The sequence below is a fragment of the Gossypium arboreum genome, chromosome 5 (assembly GCF_025698485.1).
Source record: "Gossypium arboreum isolate Shixiya-1 chromosome 5, ASM2569848v2, whole genome shotgun sequence".
Lineage (NCBI taxonomy): Eukaryota > Viridiplantae > Streptophyta > Magnoliopsida > Malvales > Malvaceae > Gossypium > Gossypium arboreum.
In genome coordinates, this window is record NC_069074.1 from 36,232,813 (window position 1) to 36,251,867 (window position 19,055).

Sequence of the window (19,055 nt, forward strand, 5' to 3'; positions counted from 1 at the left end):
CCGGGTTCTTCAACTCCTCGAGTCCTTCTTTCTTTTAAACACCCATTTACAACGAATGACCTTTTTACCTTTAGGAAGTTTTACAAGATCCCATGTTCTTTTTTGTGGAGTGATTCCATCTCCTCTTGCATAGCAAACATCCACTTTTTCGAGTCTTCATGACTAATCGCCTCGAATAATTAAATGGCTCTTGATTCGCATCTATATCTTCAGCCACATTTAAAGCATAAGCAACTAGATCAACCTCGGCATACTTCTTTGGAGGTTTAATTTCTCTTCTTGTCCTGTTTTTGGCGATAGAGTATTGCGGTGAAGAAGCAACTCTATTCTCAATTTTTGTCTTGGTTTGAGGAGTTGATTCAGATTAATCGATGCTCCACCTGCTTTTGGTTTTCTTTATTGGAAGAGTCTTTAAGAGATAAGTTAGGTAGCATAGCAGTTTCATCAAAAACAACATCTCTGCTAATCACAACTTTTCTATTTTCAGGACACCATAACTTATAGCCTTTTACACCAGCTTTATAACCAAGAAAACGCATTTAATGGATCTCGGTTCCAATTTTCCATTATCAACATGAGCATACGCAGGACACCCAAAAATCTTTAAATCGAATAATTAGCGGGATTACCGGACCATACCTCTTGTGGAGTCTTTTCTCAATGGCAGCGGATGGAGATCGGTTGATCAAAAACATGATGAGAGGTCGCTTCGCCCAAAATGACTTGAGAAGTTGGCATTTGACAACATACATCGAACCTTCTCCATGATCGTTCGTTCATTCGTTCGCAACGCCGCTTTTGTTGTGGAGTATGACGAATCGTCAAGTGTCTCATGATCCCTTCGACTTGCACAATCTATTAAACTCATCGAGCGTAACTCTAAGCCATTGTGCATGCGGAGGTATTTTATCTATTTTCCGTCTGTTTTTCAATCATAATTTTCCAAGACTTAAATGTGGAAAACACATCGCTTTTCGCTTCGGGAAGAACGCCCAAACTTTTTCGGAAAAATCATCAATAAAGGTTAGCATATAATTAGCTCCACCTCTCGAAGGCACTCGGACGGCCCCACAGATCGAATGGATATACTCCAACGTTTCCTTCGTGTTATGGATTCCTCTAGTGAATCGAACTCTCTTTTGCTTCCCAAAACACAGGTGCTCACGAAATTCGGTTTGCAAATTCCTTGCCCATTAAGAAGTCCTCTTTGCTTAATTCGCCATGCCATTCTCACTCATATGCCCTAGGCGCATATGCCAAAGTTTAGTAATATCATCATCGACAAGGAAGAGGAAGCGACAATTGCATCACCGAATAAGAGAACCTCAGAAACATATAACTTGGCAATCTTTCTTTGCCCTTTCATCACAACAAGGACCCTTTGGAAATCTTTAAAACCCCACTTTCGGTGTGTATCTGCACTTTTGAATCAAGAGTACTCAACAAAATTAAATTTCTTTTCAATTCGAACATGCCGACGTCACTAAGTGTTCGACAACTCCATCAAACATCTTAACTTTAATTGTTCCAACACTGCGATTTTACATGAAGCATTATTTCCCATCAAAACAACACCTTGATCATCGTTTCATAAGTTGTAAACCAATCCCGATTGGGACTCATGTGGAAGGTGCAACTGAATCAAGTATCCACTCCTCGCCACTTTAGAATCATTGATGAAGCAACTAGAAGTTCACCATCATTGTAGTCTTCTACAACATCGCCTTTACTAGGAATTTTCCGGCTGTTTTCCTTTTGATTCGCAGCCTCCTTTTAATCTTATTTTGTAGCTTATAGCACTTTCAGATTTAATGTGCCCTTTCTTCTTGCGAAGTTGCAAGTTTTACCTCTGTTTGAAGATTTCGATCTACCCTTAGATTTACCACGAGGATTCCGTTCTCGTGTTCTACCACGATCATCATCAACATTCCGGTCTTGTCTCCCACGAACAATGAGACCCTCTCCCTGAGAGTTGGGTTTAACCACAAGATGCTTCATCTTATCATACGAGGTTAAAGAATCATAAACCTCATCAACTGTGAGAGACTCGCGGCTATATAAAATCGTGTCTCTAAAGGTTGAATAAGACGGGGGCAACGAACAAAGTAGAATCAACCCTAGATCTTCCTTATCATCTCGAACCTCCATGGCCTCCAAGTTTGAGAGAATTTCTTTAAACACTTTGTTAAGTGTTCGTGTACGACGCACCTTCCTCCAAACGATGAGCATAAAGACGCCGCTTCATATGCAACTTGCTTGTTAGAGTTTTCGACATACATATTTGTTCTAGCCTCTTCCATAATGCGTGGCGGTTTTCTCTTTCATCACATCCCGCAAAATTTCGTTGGACAAATGCGATGTAATTGTGTTAATGCCTTTCGATCCTTACGCTTCTTCTCTTCATCTGTTAATGTCGAAGGCATCTTATCTATCCTAGCAGGGCATCCTCTAGATCCATCTGCAAGAAGCGCTTGCATCTTAATTTGCCACAACGCAAATCGGTGTTGCGATCCAACAATGAATTTCATACTTCAAAGACGCCATTACCGTGATCGAGATGAATAACCCGGAAGCTCGATGCCAATTTGTGAAAAATAAAATAGAATAAAATAAATAAAAATAAAGAACACAAAAATTTTACGTGAAACCCTTTCGGAAAAAAACCACAGGCGAGAGGAGAAGAAAATTCACTATGTCGAAAATTTTTACTCAAATACAAGAGGAATAGACTATGTCTATTTATAGGCTTGCAAAGCCATATTCTAGTAGGATTGAAACACCTTATCCTAATCAATATAAAATAGATGGAGTTTAATAAGGTTTAAAAACCTTATTCTAAAATAAAATAAAAGAAGTCTAGTTCTATATGGATTTTACTTTTATTTTATTTTCCATCGTATTTTATTTAAATAAGAATTTGGGTCACTTAATTCTAACATGTTGAAACCCCTTATACTCCAAACTCTTTAGATTTGGAAGAGAAAAGATCCTAAGAGATGCAAGAGAAGAGGGAAGCAGATGTTCATCTGGAAAACACTCCATCTCTACTTTTGAACCCTCGATTCCGAGAAATGTAAGAGAAGGGAGTGTATGCAAACTCCATTCTCTTTTCCTAATCAAGCTCTCAATTAGTTTATCACTGCTTCCGATTCTAATTTCTTTTAATTTGGAGGGCAAACCCTCTTTTGGAACCCTCTCTATTTCTGGACATCCAATTATTTCCAAAACCTCCAGCGATGGAAAGACGGACTGCATTTGCTCTGGCAATGACTTTAAACTTCCGCAACCGGAAAGCACAAGTCGGGTCAAATTGGTGACAGCTAATCCATCTTCAATTTCAAAAGATATCAATTTTTGGCATGAATATATATCCAAAGAATTGAGATGCTGGTGGTGACCGCCCTCTGAAGCAGCACTAATAAACTTCAAGTCTTCACATCCCCAAATATTAACACGCTTCACCATAGGAAACGATCCTCATGGGAAAGTTCCAGTCCATAACATTTACCACTCCCTATTTCCTAGGATTCAAGGGGTGTATACAAGAAGATATTGGAATAATCCAAGTTTTCACATGAATTGATGCTAAATTGCTTCAGCGTGATGGGCACCCTAACTTCAGGAAGGGATCTAATTTCTGAACGATTCCACAAACATAAGTTTTTGAGAAGTGTGCATCGTTGCAACATTTGTTCCAATACGGAATCATCCATATTCGAATCTCTAATTTCCAACTCCCGATGCCCACAAGTCAATGGCTCCAACTGCAATGCATCGCACTTGTCTAACTCAAGCTCCAAAATGCTTGGGGCCGTTGGAAGCAAGCCTCCAAGCTTCTCACAATCTACAATCTCCAGGTTCTTTAAACAAGGGAGGTGTTTGGGAAGAGACTTAGTTAGTTTTGGACAATCTCTAATGCATAGCTCTTGTAGAAGAGGGAAAGCTTCATCACTCCGACATTACCATTCCTCCCACTCTTTCATATTCTCAAAACTTAGCATTTCAAGAGATTGATATGGCTTAGTTGAAGCTTTTCCATTCCCGTAGAACTCATCACCAACTATTAACACTCCACTCAATAAATGGAGAGAGATTTCAAAGATGATAATTGGCCAAGCGGCGGTAAGGATATGCAAAATTTACAATCATGTAACCTCAAAGATACTATATTTGAGAAGGAAGAATGCCCCACCCAGTCCGGAAATCTCGTACCTTTGTAACTTTGAATAACAAGATGCTCCAAATTTGTATGAGGCTTTAGTTGTTCAAGTACTTCCCTATCATGCCTTGAATCACCATCAATATCATCATCTTTCCTTGAATCACCATCAACATCATCATCTTTACCCCATCTCATCTCCAACTTTTTAAGGTCCACCTTATCCTTCAAATTGGCATCTTTGGCATCCATGGCACATGCAACAGTTTTTAGTCCCGAAATGGAAAGTCTTCCACGTAGATGCTTGAGCTTTCCCAACTCATTACTGCTTGACCCAGTTTGATAGCCTAAAACAAAATTTGTTACCATTCGAAGATCTTTCAACTTACCCATTCCTTCTGGCATCCTTGCTAAGTTTGTTCCTTCGATATCAAGATAAAGCATGTTGATCAATCTCTCCAAATCTCTTGGCAACTCATTAAGGTCACCGCATCCACGCAATTTTAATACTTGCAAATTATACAATGGACACAAAGAGTTTGGCAACCTTTTGATTAAAGTTCTTGAGAGATTCAAATTTCGTAGATGCTTCAAATTACCAATATCTTCTGGCAAATTGTTGATATTTGTCTACCCAGCCAATGAAAGCACTCGTAAGCTTGATTTCACCGTCAAATCATGCATTAGCACATTGCTAACATATGGCTCAAAGATATAAGAATAAGACGTAACATTAAAGAAAGTACGCAGACCCTTTGCTTTAGCTAAACTCTGAAATTTTTGTCGCACATCATATTTTTCTTGGACATTAGACAAATGACGGGTCCTTTCGGTTATTACACAAGAACCACCACCACCACCACCACCTTCCAATCTGCAAATGAACTCTCCGGTTACAGATTTAGCCAAAGTCACTAATTAGATCATGCATGACAAAACAAGATTTCTTTCCTTTAGATTGTTGAAAAAATGACCTCAATTCTTAGATCTTTGAAGTACTCGGTCCCCCGTTCTTCCAGATCTCCATTGTCTTTGGGAAGCTCTAAAAGACCTTCAGCCATCCATAATTGAATAAGTTCTTCCTTTTCAAATTCATAATCTTTAGGGAAAATTGAACAATAAGCAAAACATCGCTTCAAATGGGAAGGAAGATAATGGTAACTCAATGTCAACGCTGGAAGAATATTAGTTGCATCATTTGGAATGTCCCAAAAATTGCTATGTAAAATTTTGTTCCACTCATAAGCATCTGGTTTGCAACGGAGAAGACCTCCAAGAGCTTTTGCAGCCAAAGGGATACCGCCACATCTTTTAACAATTGCTTCCCCGATTGCCATCAGATCTGGATGCTTGGTGGGGCTTGAACCATCAAATGCATGCTTTGCAAATAACTTCCAACAATCATCATCTGATAACACATCTAAATGATATGTTGGAACGCTCCTCATGATTGCTGCAACGTTTTCATCACGTGTTGTTAGAATAATCTTGCTATTCTTGGCGCCAGAAGTGAAGGGACTTGCAAGGTCTTTCCAATGAAAATAATTCTTGTTCCAAACATCATCCAAAATGATTAGATATTTCTTTCCCGACAGCTGCTCTTTGAGTTTAAGTTGAAGCTGATTTAAATTCTGGTTTCCGTCACAGCTACATTTGATCTCTTCAAGAATGGTTTTGGTTACCTTGAAAGCATCAAATTCCTCTGAAACACACACCCATGCTTTGCGGTCAAACCATTTATCCACTCTGGGGTCGTTGTAGATCAATTGGGCAACGGTGGTTTTGCCAAGCCCGCCCATACCCACAATGGGAATCACAGCTATCTGATTTTCAGACAGATTTTGAGGATCCAACAACTTCATTATTTCTTCTTTTTCATCATCTCTGCCATAAACATCAGACTCGTCCACCAAAGAAATTGCAGGCGTTCTTTGAAATGCCTTTTCTCCTTTATACCTTTCTTTCAGACCCAGAACCTGTTTTTGGTTGAGTAGATAGTGTAGTCACTCAAGGATCTCCTCCAGCTTGGACTGCATCCCATCTTTGAAAGGATTGAAAGAAGAGAAAAAGCTACTAACCTGCTTCATAGCAGTAGTTTGATAATCGGATTCGATCTTGTTCCGAAGGGCTTCAGTAGAGATCTCGTCCAGGAGGTCCTCGGCATCATAAACAGCATCTTTGAGCTCATCAGTCCAGCTTTTGACATTTGGGTTGGTAATCTGCTTATTTTCACCATCATCCAACACTGCTTTCACCGACATCAAGGTTGGCTTCAGTTTCTTCAGCAGCACAGCTTCAAGTTTCTTTCCTTTGATAAGCCACAGAACATCCCCAGAAACAATCCTATCAAGCAGCACCTCAATGGAAGCAGAGAGAAAAGCTTCACCCACCATAGCCATGTTTTTTTTTTTCTTTTTTGTTTTGCAAAGAAATGTTTAAAGGAAGTAAATGCAAACAATGGAAAAGAAGAGTGCGTAAAGTCAAGTGAAGAAAGTTGCAGAGATGAAGGATTTGAAACAGAAGAAAGCAAGTGAAAGTGAAAGCAAATAGAAAAGAGGAGAGCAAGAGTGAAAATATGAGATGAAGATGAAAAGGGGAAGGCTTTTAACTTGAAATACTTTAATTTCAATAAAGATGGAAGAACTTCATCATTGCTAACGGGACTTGTAAAATCACCTGTGATCCAATTAAATAAATAAATCATGTACCTTAAATTTCTTTAATATTTATTAACATAAAAAAAAAACACTATTTTTCTATAGCCATAATTGTTTGTTTACAGATAATTTAGCCTAAATTAGGCTAAAGGACATTTTTTATTAATTAGAAATTTAAGTTTATTTTAAAATTAATTAGAGAAATAAGTCGATTTTAAGAGATAAATGAAAAGCACATCTAAGTGGACGAACTTTCTATATATATGTCAAGAAAACGCGGCTAGTTGGACTTGTTTTCTCTCGATAGTCAAAAAGCAACAATTTTTTAAATATTGCCGCGCCAAGGGTAAAAATAAATTAAAATTCCAACGATAAGTGTTTTTTACCTTATAAATACCCCCAAATTTCATTTTTTTCATTCACATCATTCTCTCAACTCTCACAAACTTTCTCAACTCTCTTAAATTCTATCAAGTCTCTCAACTCTCTAGTTTTGATTGTATTTGATATTTTCATTTAAAAACAATATTTTTATTAATTATCTTGTATTGTATTTGTTCAAAAATCGATTTTTCATAAATAGATGTCTCTCTAATCCGCTTCGACAACAAGTATATGTGAATGTTGTTAATACTTAATATTAAGTATATGGGAATAGTTCATACTTAATATTACATATTTTAGAATGTTGTTAATTTATTAAGTGTTTTACGAAGGTTTATTTATTACACAAAGATTGTTGATTTATTATCCATTGCTAAGTTAATATTAGTTTTTAATTGATTAAATATAAAATATTCATATTTATAAAACAAGTTTAAATTGAGAATAGGTTTGAAAAAGGCAGGATCACTTCGGTGATTAATGCATTCTCTTTGGCCCGGTGGTTACATACTTCATTTCTTTTAATATAGTTTTTCTATGTTTTCCATTTATTTTAACATAACTTTTTTTTATGTTTTTGAAACAAAAAAAGACGAAATTTGAACCAAAATAAAACTTACCTCGCACATTCTCACCCCACAGTTACAAATCATTATCATCCATTGTTGTTTTAATGGACCAATTCGGATCTCTGAATGACCTAATCCACAAAGAAACCTCACTCGAAGACCTTATCAATCGTGACTTATGGCGGTCTACACTTAACAAAGTTTCTTCAAACTTGTGTATATATAAAAAGATATTATAGATTATAAATATATGATAGATGATTTTTTTTCTTCCAAATTTGATTCAATTGCCATTTAAAATAAAATGTAAAATCAATTAATTTTGAATACTTGATTCAGTTAATAACAAAATCAACACCCTTAAATAACAAAATTTCACTTCAAATTGAAGTAAAATGAAAAAAAAAAGACCTGAAAACTTGAAAAAGTTTGATAAAAACAAAAGGAAAAGTCCAAAAAGTGAATAACATCTTGACTTAATAGTAAGTTGAAATCCTAAGCACTTCGAGTTTTTAACTTTTTATGTCGAAATTTATTACGTGTGGACATGTTTTTTTTTTCAATTTTATTTGGTTTAAGTTTTCATATATTTTAATTTTAATTTAACTGTATTTTTTGAATAAATAATTTAACTGTATTTGATATTAAATTGATTATAATCATATATAATTTATAAGTGTAACTATATTATACATAACATTTTAAAAACAACATTAAAGGTAAATATTATCTTCTCCCACATTAAGTTTATTCATAAAATGAGATTTAGAAAATTCTTTTGCATCTTTTCTTAACATCATTTTTAAAATATATTACTAAAGTTTTATTTAGAAATTGTGAAGCATTTATATTATATTTAAGCTTTCATCTAAATTGATATAGTGTTATAAGTCTACCAAATATTAACTCAGTTAAAAATGACTAAATAACTATCTTTTTACAAAATAATAAATATAACAATGAGAGTGTTTTATCTTTTACATTAAAAATAATAACCTAATTCAAATTTTGAATCCTATAATAATAAATAAATAGAGAGTTCTTGTTCTTATTTGAAACACAACGTAAACTTTAACCAATTCTGCACTTCAATATAATTACCAAGAGTAAGCACTATAACTTATTTCTAATACTTGACGGCTTGATCGAACCAAGCCTCCGTTATTTCAAAACCCCCTGTCAAATGGCCTATTCTCTCCGATCGAAATAGGTGGTTCAATTCTTTCCCTTAGAACTGTACAGAATAAGCACAGGTAATCCACAGTCTTAGGCGGATTGGTGTTGCGGAGTCCCTTGGTGACCACACTTTCGAACTGGATTTAGCTACGATTTAATTTCTATAATCTAGTTTATTCTGGTTTTTATGTAATTCAGACTTTACGGACTGTAATCATTTTTATTTTGGATTTGACTGTCGTTTTAATGATTTTATAACTGCCAAACATGATATAATTTGGTTTTAACCAAAACAAAGGTTTTCTAAAATCTTGAACGGTTTCATAAACACATCGATTTTAAAAGCTTCTGCTACTAATATGTTTTATCTCTAAGTGATTACACAAATGGGAACGTTGAAATTGATAACAGGGATAAGGGTTAATGAACTGGTGAGGTTTTAACGTAACGACAATGGTTTTTAAACCCATTTCATCTGACACTTCCGGATCCGGCCATAACGTCTAGGCTGGGTTTGGGGTGTTACATTAAGCCCCTCTTTTTTTTTTGCACTCAATTGAGCACTTGAACTTTCAAAATATATCAAAAAGACCCTCAAACTTCTTCAAAAAAAGCAATTAATCCCCTTCTTCTTTTTTGCACTCAATTGAGTACTTAAACTTTCAAAATGTATAAAAAAAATACCCTCAATTTGTTTTTTAAAAAAAGCAATTAAGCCCTCGCTCTTATTAAAAATTAGAAAAAATTATAAAAAATAAAAAATAAAATTTAGATAAATTATTAAATTTTAATAAAATATATAAAATTTAAAATTATTAAAAATTAGAAATTTTTTATAAAATTGTAAAAAATAAAAAATTGTAAAATTTTACATTAAAAATTATAAAATGCATCAAAAAGTCCTTTTAACAATTAATTTTCACAGTTGGTTGTTAAAGTTAAAACCCTAGTTTTTTTCAATTAAAGTCATCATGTGTTGCAACATAGTATGACATGTGGCAAAAAGTGATAAAAAAATAAATATCAATAAAAGTTATAGAAAAATTATAAAATGATTCTTTTGGTACGATAATTTTTATAAATTTTTATGAAATTTATATTTCTTTACATTTTGTATAATTTTCTTATGACTTTATAAAATTTTATATATTTTTATATTTCTATATATTTTATATATTTTATAATTTTTATATATTTTTTGACGATTTTTATATTTTTCTAATATTTAATAAATTTTTAAGATTTGATTTTTTATTAAAATTTAATAATATTTATAACAAATACTAAATCCACAACTTACTCAAAGTATAAGGTCTATTCAGAAAATTTGACCATCTCTATTTTATGTTTGCTTATATTTATTTTATAATTATATTATTTTTAAATGTGCATTTAATAATATAGTTGAAAATAGAAAATAAATTTATGGGTTCAACGTGCATATATAGATGATAATATTTTTTCTTTGAAATTTGATTCAATTACTATTTAAAATAAAATATAAATTCGATTAATTTTGAATATTTAATTCAGTTAATAACAAAATCAATACCCTTAAATAACAAAGTTTCACTTCAAATTGAAGTGAAATGGAAAAAAGACCCTGAAAACTTGAAAAAAAGTTAATAAGAAAAGGATAAAAAACATTAAAACGACAAAGTGAATAACAACTTGACTTAATAGTAAGTTGAAATCCTAACCACTTTGAGTTTTTATGTGTGGACATATTTTCTTTTTCTATTTTTTTCCTTTAAATTTTAATAGATCAAATCTTCGTTATTTCAGAATTCTGTTACCGAATGGCTTGTTTGGTTCAATTCCTTCCCCATGAATCCTACTTGAGAGCTTCCTACCTCATATGATTTAACGGTCAATTTTTTGATGTCTCATTTTTTTATTTTATGGTAGATTTAATTGAATGAGATTTTTTATAGATCTATCGAGTTAATTAAAAGGGATTAGTTATATGAATTTCAAATTTTAATTTGAATTAAATTAATAACAATTTTTTATCATTTTTTCTTGTCTTCAGAAACATTTCGGGGAGATCATCAGTTAGATTTTAAGGAAATTGCATAAAGTAAGAAGAATGTTTTTGAAGTGCAGAGAAATTGTGGTCTCAAAACTCAAAAATAAAGTTAAAATGTTATTACATGATAAAAATAAAGCTAGAATTTTGTAAAATTTGGAGTTTATGATGCCCCACTTCACTTTAAATTAAGAAAAAGAAAGGATGTAGTTGTTGGCCATTGTAAACCTAATAATTTCATTGATTTTATATGTTTATTGATTATTAATGGAAAATAAAAAGAAATTTTTATCATTAATATTTCTTTAGAACATAATACTTTTGATATAAGCATACCAAATAGTATAGATTTTATTATAAACATGAGGTTACAAATTCAAATTTCATTAAATATAATATAATAATTCAAACAAAATGAAAATAAACTTTATATTTAATTTTTATTTTACTTTTATCAATCAACCCATTTTTATTGTTTCCTAGATTTTCGATTTTATGATATATATTGTGTTGATGGGATATGTCTAAATTATTGAGTGGGAAATTTATTCTAAATTCAGCTCTTTTCAATTCTACAAAATGACATAAGGATAAAACCACAAACTTCATTAAAATATTACATAAATTTTTACTCTAATTAATGGTCGAGGATTTGATCTTTGATTGGATATGAAGCAATTTTAAAATTCGTTAACATTTACTCTTGTGAATCTATAAAATGCGAAGGATTAATTAATGAATTCATTTTAATAGATATCTTGAAAATAAAAAAATACTATAGGAACATAATATGTGAAATGATGCTAAAAAATAACAAGAGCCAATTAAAATTTAAATGTATATATATATATATATATATATATATATTTTGATTATATGATATAATCAAAACTCAATAGTTACTTACTTAAATCGCTCCAATAAATCCATTTCCAATTCTCTCATCTCGAAGATAGAATTTTATAATTTTTTATTTTAACCTTTTATTTAATTTTTTCATATGTTTTAGCGCTTTGAATTTGTACTGTTGATCAAATCAACTTAAAATTGATGAAAAGTTAATGTCGATTAATTTTGTTAATGTGGTATCTACGTGTATATCATTTAAGCAATTAATTAATTTTTAAATTAAATATTAAAAATAAATTTATATTTTCTACTACTTTTAATAATTTTTATTTTTAAAATATTTTTTATAATTTTTAGATATTTTAAATTTTAAAAATGAATTAATTGCTAAGGTGACATCCATGTGTATGTTATGTAAGTGAAGGTAACAATATTTTAGTACGATTTAACAAACAACATAAATTTATGGATTAAAGAAGACAAAATTTTAAATAGAAAGTTAAAATCACCTTATTTTTTCAATTGATGGGTTAAATAAATCATTTTATTTTTCTTTTCTAAAATATATGGCTTTTACCTGTTAGTGGGACATGTCTCATAATTATTAGTGTGGACTTTATGCCTTACAAATGAATAGGGCCGTCAATAACATGGAAAAATGTATACATTGTAGGGATTTGGTTGTAATTTTAGGTTAAAAATTAATAAAATGATATGTTAATAATATAAAAAAGATATTGAAATGATATTAAATTATTAGAAAAGGGATATAAGATGATGTGATATTTTTGTTTTATACAATCTTTTTCCCTGCAAATGATCAATGCATAAATGTAATATATACAACATAGAATACATAAAACACTATAAGCTTATGCACAAATGTCACCGTTTTGTAGAAAAAACCTAAATAAATGAGAAATAAATTGACAACAACCACAACATTGGAAAAAATCAAAAGCAATACAAAGATGCATCACCTTGGTCAAATTGTTAATATTTACATCCTAACCCCGCTATCATCAAAAGCCGTAAGTGGCCTATTGCATCATCATATGCTTAAAAGGCTAAGTCTCAAATGGCTTATCATTCTCTATATTTTAGAGTCCAATTTTAGGAATATTCTCCCAACAATATTACCTGAATTCCCAATTAATTTGGTAGCACTCTTACTTGATAAATCTAATATATATGCCAGAACATGATTAGATACAAATAAACAAAATTGTTGAATCAGCGGGTGACTAGTAACTGGCTTTTTTACTTAAGTAATACAAAAAATAAAATTAATAACTGAAATGGCATGCGCATTAGATTATTTATCAATTGGTACCGCCTGTCAAATTGGCGGCACTAGACTGAAATGTAATGATCTAAAGTAATCAGGGACTTGATATGCAATTTTTTTCATTTTGAGTGACAGCCGGAGAAAAAAAGTGAAAGGGTGCCGCCTGATGGTGTGGTGGCACCAAACCTTAAATGTGGCTAATTGCCTTGTAAGCCTTCCTTATTTATTATTTTATTTCTATTCCCCTTCAACTCACTATATAGTATTTAAACAAGCCCTTAACTTATTATTGTAATTAAATAAGCCCTTATAATTTTTACTCATAAAAGTCCTTTATTTAATATTAAAGTAAATATATTTTGAATTTCAAGCTCTTATCTTAATTTTTTGTTGATGCAATAAAATTATATACACTTTAACATCAATATAAAATCTAAAAAGTAATCAAAAATTTCAAAAGAGTAGTTAAGAATATCATGTATATATAAGCATTCTCAAGAAATTTTAAAATATTATTTTTAATTTAATAAACTATTCTCATCAAATTCACATCAATATAAAATGTGAATTAATTTATATTTTTAAATAGCTTTACTTTGGGTAAAATATATTTACTTTAATATTAAAATTAAGGGATTTTATGAGTAAAAATCATAAGTTAAGGACTTGTTTAGACACAATATAATGAGTTGAAGAGGAATAAAAAGAAAACAATAAATAAGGAGAGCTTACAAGGAATTAGCCACATTTAATGTTTGGTGATGGTGTGGCGGCACCCTTTCACTTTTTTTCTCCAAGTATCACTCAAAACGAAAAAATTGCATATCAGATCCTTGAATACTTTAAATCATTACATTTCAATCTAATGACTTCTCTATAATTAATCCAAAATTTATAATTTAATTTATTTTATCCTAACCCTCACTATAAAATTTCTAGCTTTATCCTAATATCTGTATATAGATTTTAATGTAATTGACAAATATATTTTAAGGAATATGAGATTTAAATCCAAAATTTGCAATTAATATTGGTTTTATAAAATAGGAGCAAGGTTAAATGGGTAAGATCTCCTTCAACCTAAAATTTTTATAAAAGAAAGAAATTTTAACATTATTAAGTTAAGTACTTCTAGTAATGAACTTCAATATATAGTTCATTAATTAAGAATGTTTACTACAACTCCAAAGTCGGGGATTGGTTTAAAATACAAATAATTAAATAGTAGATTTTTCTATTTTTAAATATAAATTTAACGTTGAATTTTATCATACAATAAATTAAAGAATAAACTTAAAAATATTTTATCTATAAAAATCCGACATGGCATTGGCATCATCAATGGTATATATATGGATGTTTAAATAAATGTCAATCTATTTTGTTTATTCATTAATAATTGAAATATTAAAAAACATAGTTAAGAAATGCTAAGTTATGGTGAAGAGAGCTTGAAGAAGCCAATCTCACTTTCATTCCATCCTTTTAAATTTTCAACTAATTTGAGATTGATAAAAAAAAGCATAATGACTTATTTTATCCTTCAATTTTATAAAAAGTCATTTTAATTTTAATTTTTTAGCCTTTAAACTTGAGTTTTTCTATTAGATCACCCAAAATGAATAAAAAAATTCACGTTTTTTGAATTTTGTTAACGTTGCATACACGTGGATTGCCATGTCACGTGAATGACAAATAAACATTTATTTTTTAATTTAAAAATTGAAAAATTATAAATACTATTTTTAAAAATAAAAAATCATTAAAATGATTAAAAATTATAAAAATATAAAAGAAATATAAAAATCCAATATGGCATCATCAATGATCCATGTGTTACTTTTTCTTCCTTTTTAATTTGAACCCTTAATTTAAAATGATCCCTGTAACGCCCTAAATAATTTATTTATGCTTCTATGAATATTTGACACAATTGTGTATTTGCTTCAGTGGTTAAGTGTTTTGAGTGTGTGTGTGAGAGGTCTTGAGTTCAAGTCCCACTTTTGTTATTTTTGGATACAAGTCTTATTCTTGTTCAGTGGGCTTATATTAAAATGTCTGAAAGTGTTTGGATAGAGATTTGAGGGATTTAGGAGTTAATTTGATATTATTTTTTATTTTTTATTATTTTTATTCTTTTCCAAAATTTTCTCTCTCCTCTCATGTAACGCCCCAATTTTCGGGAATCCTGTGAATGTTGGCATAGGTTTAATTATGTTAGTGGGCCTTTAGAAAGCCCAAGCTTAAGATAGAACCCGACAATTTTGGTTAATTTTTGTTCCATAAGGAAAAGGGGGTAAAATTATGAAATAGAACCTATGTGAAAATGTTTGAAAATGCTATAGGCTAAATTGAAGTGGCCAAATAAATAGGAGTGCAAAATAGGAGGATTTGCATGACAAACCTCCCATTTTACATGAAGTGGCTAGCCATCATGTTGTTGTAGACAATATGAGCACTTGATATCCATAATTCATGGTACAAATTGATAATGGGTTAGGTGAATGTTCCATGATAATGAATTAGGTAAAATATTCCATGATAATGAATTAGGTAAATGTTTCATGATAATGGGTTAGGTAAATGTTTCATGATAAGAATTACATGTCTTTTGTATTAAAGAGTTAAATGGATGAAATATGAAGTTTTATTAAAAGAAAAAGGGGTGAAAAGAACAAAGTTTTGTCCATCTTTGTTCATCATAGCTGAAAGTTAGAGAAGAGAAAGGAGAGGAGAAAGCTCTTGAATGTTCGGTCACTTGGGGAAGAAAATTGAAGGTAAGTTCATGGTAGTTTGCTTCTATCTTGATGTTCATGAGTTCTTCTTGATTCTACCTTAACTCTTGAAGCATATTTTGGTTTTTAGTTGTGTTGTGAGCATTTAGTCATGAATTAAAATGAAGGAAATGGTTGTTGTTTCATGTTCTTTTGATGAAAAATGGAAGATAGGTGAAGTTGAGCCAAACAAATGAGCATGCATGTGCCTTAGATGCTAAAGGAAAAATCGGCTAACATGTTGTGCTTTAAAATGATGAAATGGAGATTATACTTAAGGAAAATCATAGATATGTGATGATTGATTGGTGATATACATGTTTAAATAACATGCATGCAAGTTATGTGTGAAAGAGTGATTTGGTAATAAATCTACTTGGGACAGCAGCAGTAACGTGACTTTGGAAAATCACCATAAATTGTGGGAGATGAATTAGAAGCTGAATAAATTATGTAATTAAAGCTTATTGAGTCTAGTTTCTAATGAGATAAACAAGAACATATTTTGAATTCTGTACAATGAGAAACTTGATTCGTAATGAAGAGTGGTCAGATTAGTCAAATAGTGAAACATGGGAAACTTTGAGAAAAATCTGGTATTGATTGGCTAAACCAAAAATTCTGAAAATTTTATGGATAAAAGATATATGAGTCTATTTTCAGGGAAAATTAACGGAACTTGATTTGGAGTTTCGTAGCTCCAGTTATAAATAATTTAGTGACTGTTGCTCAGGAAGACAGCTTGCAGTGAAATTATGATTATGTGGTAAACATTGACAAAAATTTGTTAATGAGTTGCTTATTGATTTCTTATAAGCTTACTATGATCTGTAGGTGTGGTTGGCCGAATATTGTAAGGGGTTAATATGTAGTTCGTGTTTGAATAGTTAGATTAACGTGTTAGTAATCCAATTGTAGGCAGTTCGTGTGTGGATCTCGTCAGCATATCGTCGCAAACAGGTGTGTAACTAACACCCTCTTTCTTAGTCTGGATCGGCAAAAGTCGAAAAGCCGAAATGTCGAAAACCGGTATTTTGTAGATTTGCGAGTGTGCGAATGCTCGTGAGGTAAATCGATTAATGTTTTGGTAAGCTGCAAAATTTGACCGTAAAGTGCATGATTTACGTGCCCTCGATATTTTGGGCTTAATATGCCAAAATTGGAATGATGGGCCAACGGGTCCAATTCGGTAAGAACCCTCGGTACGTGATTCTGTTAGTACGTGAAAGGTAGGAATATGCATGAAAAACCCTAAAATAGATAAATTACTGAAATACCTTTAAAAATGGAAAATTTACAGTTTTACCCCTAGTAGATAAATTACCAAATACCCTAGGGTTAAATTGACCTAAATGCATGTTTGATCTTTGTCATTTATCGCATGCCATGTTGTTATTATCGATGCATGGGATTGGGATATTGACGGAGGAAGTATCTTGAAAGTGGCTTGTCCACGTCTTGGAGGCTTTGCCTCAATTTATCGTTAATCGAGCAACAAGGTCAAGAATGTGGAGTGTTGAAATTTGGGTGGGTTGAGCTATTCCCACATGGAGTGTATGGCTGGTACGGTGGAGTGTAGTGGTTGGTGGGTTGAGTAGTCTCCCAAATGGGCTTGCATATGTTTCTTGATGTTGCATGTATTTTGAAATGGGCCTATGGGCCATCTTGTTATCTGAATAAGGGCTAAGGCCCGTTTATTGTAATCTGAAAGGGCTCGCCCATTACCCATTATTACTGAATGGGCTTAGGCCCAATAGGCTTGAGTGACTTGGGCTTTGAATGGGTTTTCCTTACACACTGAGTTTCCCCAAACTCACCCTTTTATTTTCATCCACAGAAATCCCCAACCATAGTGGGCTTGGAGTCGTGAGGAATTTGATGGCCACCCGCTCGAAAGTTTGATTTTCTTCCGTGAATGGGCATCTTTTAATTACGTTTGAGGTTTTGGGCTTTTAAATGTAATAAGGCCGCTTATTTATTTTTGGTGGTTTTAATATGTATTACTAAGATAGGTAATACTTATTTTAACTGTTGAAATTGGATAGCTTTAGGCGTTTTCAAAAACAACAGTTGATTTCAAAATAACGACAACAAGCAAAGCTTCCGAATGAAAGTATTTTCCAAAATTAATCACTTTTCCTAAAATGACTTAATCGAACCGGTTTCCTAGAAATATCCATGACGTTAAGGTGTGGCAATGGCGGTATGCATGTCAGGATTGGATCCGAAAGGAGCTTGGTACTTAGCAATCCGATGGACTCACCACCTCTTTTCGGTTTCCTACCGGTGCATGACTTTCATTCACTTTAACCCTTAATGAATTATTCTTTTGAACATCAAGTACGATTTTACGGACTTAGAATGAAATTTTTTACGCTTTTGATGTGGCATCTTGGATCCGCCATAACTTCGGCCGGGTTTGGGGTGCTACATTTAGTGGTATCGAGCCTAGGTTGCAACAACTCGGTTGTGGAATGGGTTTACAAAACAAAGATTTTTGAAAGCGAAAATTTTATAAAGATTGCGAAAAACGCGATTTTCAAAATTTAGATCTTTAGAAGGTGGCATTCCGAATCTCCGGCCCAAGCCTGTAAGTATTACTCTGAGCTCTTCTGAATATTTTTCTGACTTATCTGTCTATACTGAAATCCTGCTAGGATACTCTAGATAGGATGATACTGAAACCATAGGAAAATCTGATAAGAGACTGAAATTGTAGCTAGACTTCGATTCTGCGAAAACAAACTTTGAATTACTGTCTGATTTATAAACATCTGTAATAAACACTGGAATATTGAATTGATGCATAAAAATTCGTAATCAAGATAAATTGATATGAGTACGAGAGCTACTCGGGGAAGAGGCCGTGGTCGAGGCCGAGGTAGTACTCAAGCTGGATCTTCGTCTTCTGAACACATACCCACTGGAGTAGCACGACCACTACCGATGGATGAGAATGGGCCGTATGATAGGGTCACCGAGAATGATGCCCTGTCACAGGCAATGCTTCGTGTTCTGAAAAGGGTTGCCGGAGTAAGTTCGGGCAACGAAATTCAGGGATCTATTTCTGAATGACTTCGAGACTAACGGAACGGAGATCTTTAAAGGCGTGTCTGGTATAGCCCCGAATGTGGCGGAATATTGGTTGGAGGCCACAGAACGGATTATGG

The 19,055-nt window shown here is 32.3% G+C and overlaps 1 protein-coding gene and 1 pseudogene across 1 annotated transcript; both read right to left on the reverse strand.

The window, feature by feature from the left end:
- Positions 1-2,865: 2,865 nt before the first annotated feature.
- Positions 2,866-4,968, reverse strand: LOC128292652 (putative disease resistance protein At3g14460; annotated as a pseudogene).
- On the reverse strand, positions 4,893-6,842 carry LOC108478899 (putative disease resistance RPP13-like protein 1). The gene is made up of 2 exons (XM_017781354.2): positions 6,238-6,842; positions 4,893-6,135 (listed from the first exon to the last, which is right to left on the reverse strand). Exons 1-2 carry the CDS (start codon positions 6,556-6,558, stop codon positions 5,113-5,115), a joined length of 1,344 nt encoding a protein of 447 aa, XP_017636843.1. The 5' UTR covers positions 6,559-6,842; the 3' UTR covers positions 4,893-5,112.
- Between the last annotated feature and the right edge of the window lie 12,213 nt (positions 6,843-19,055).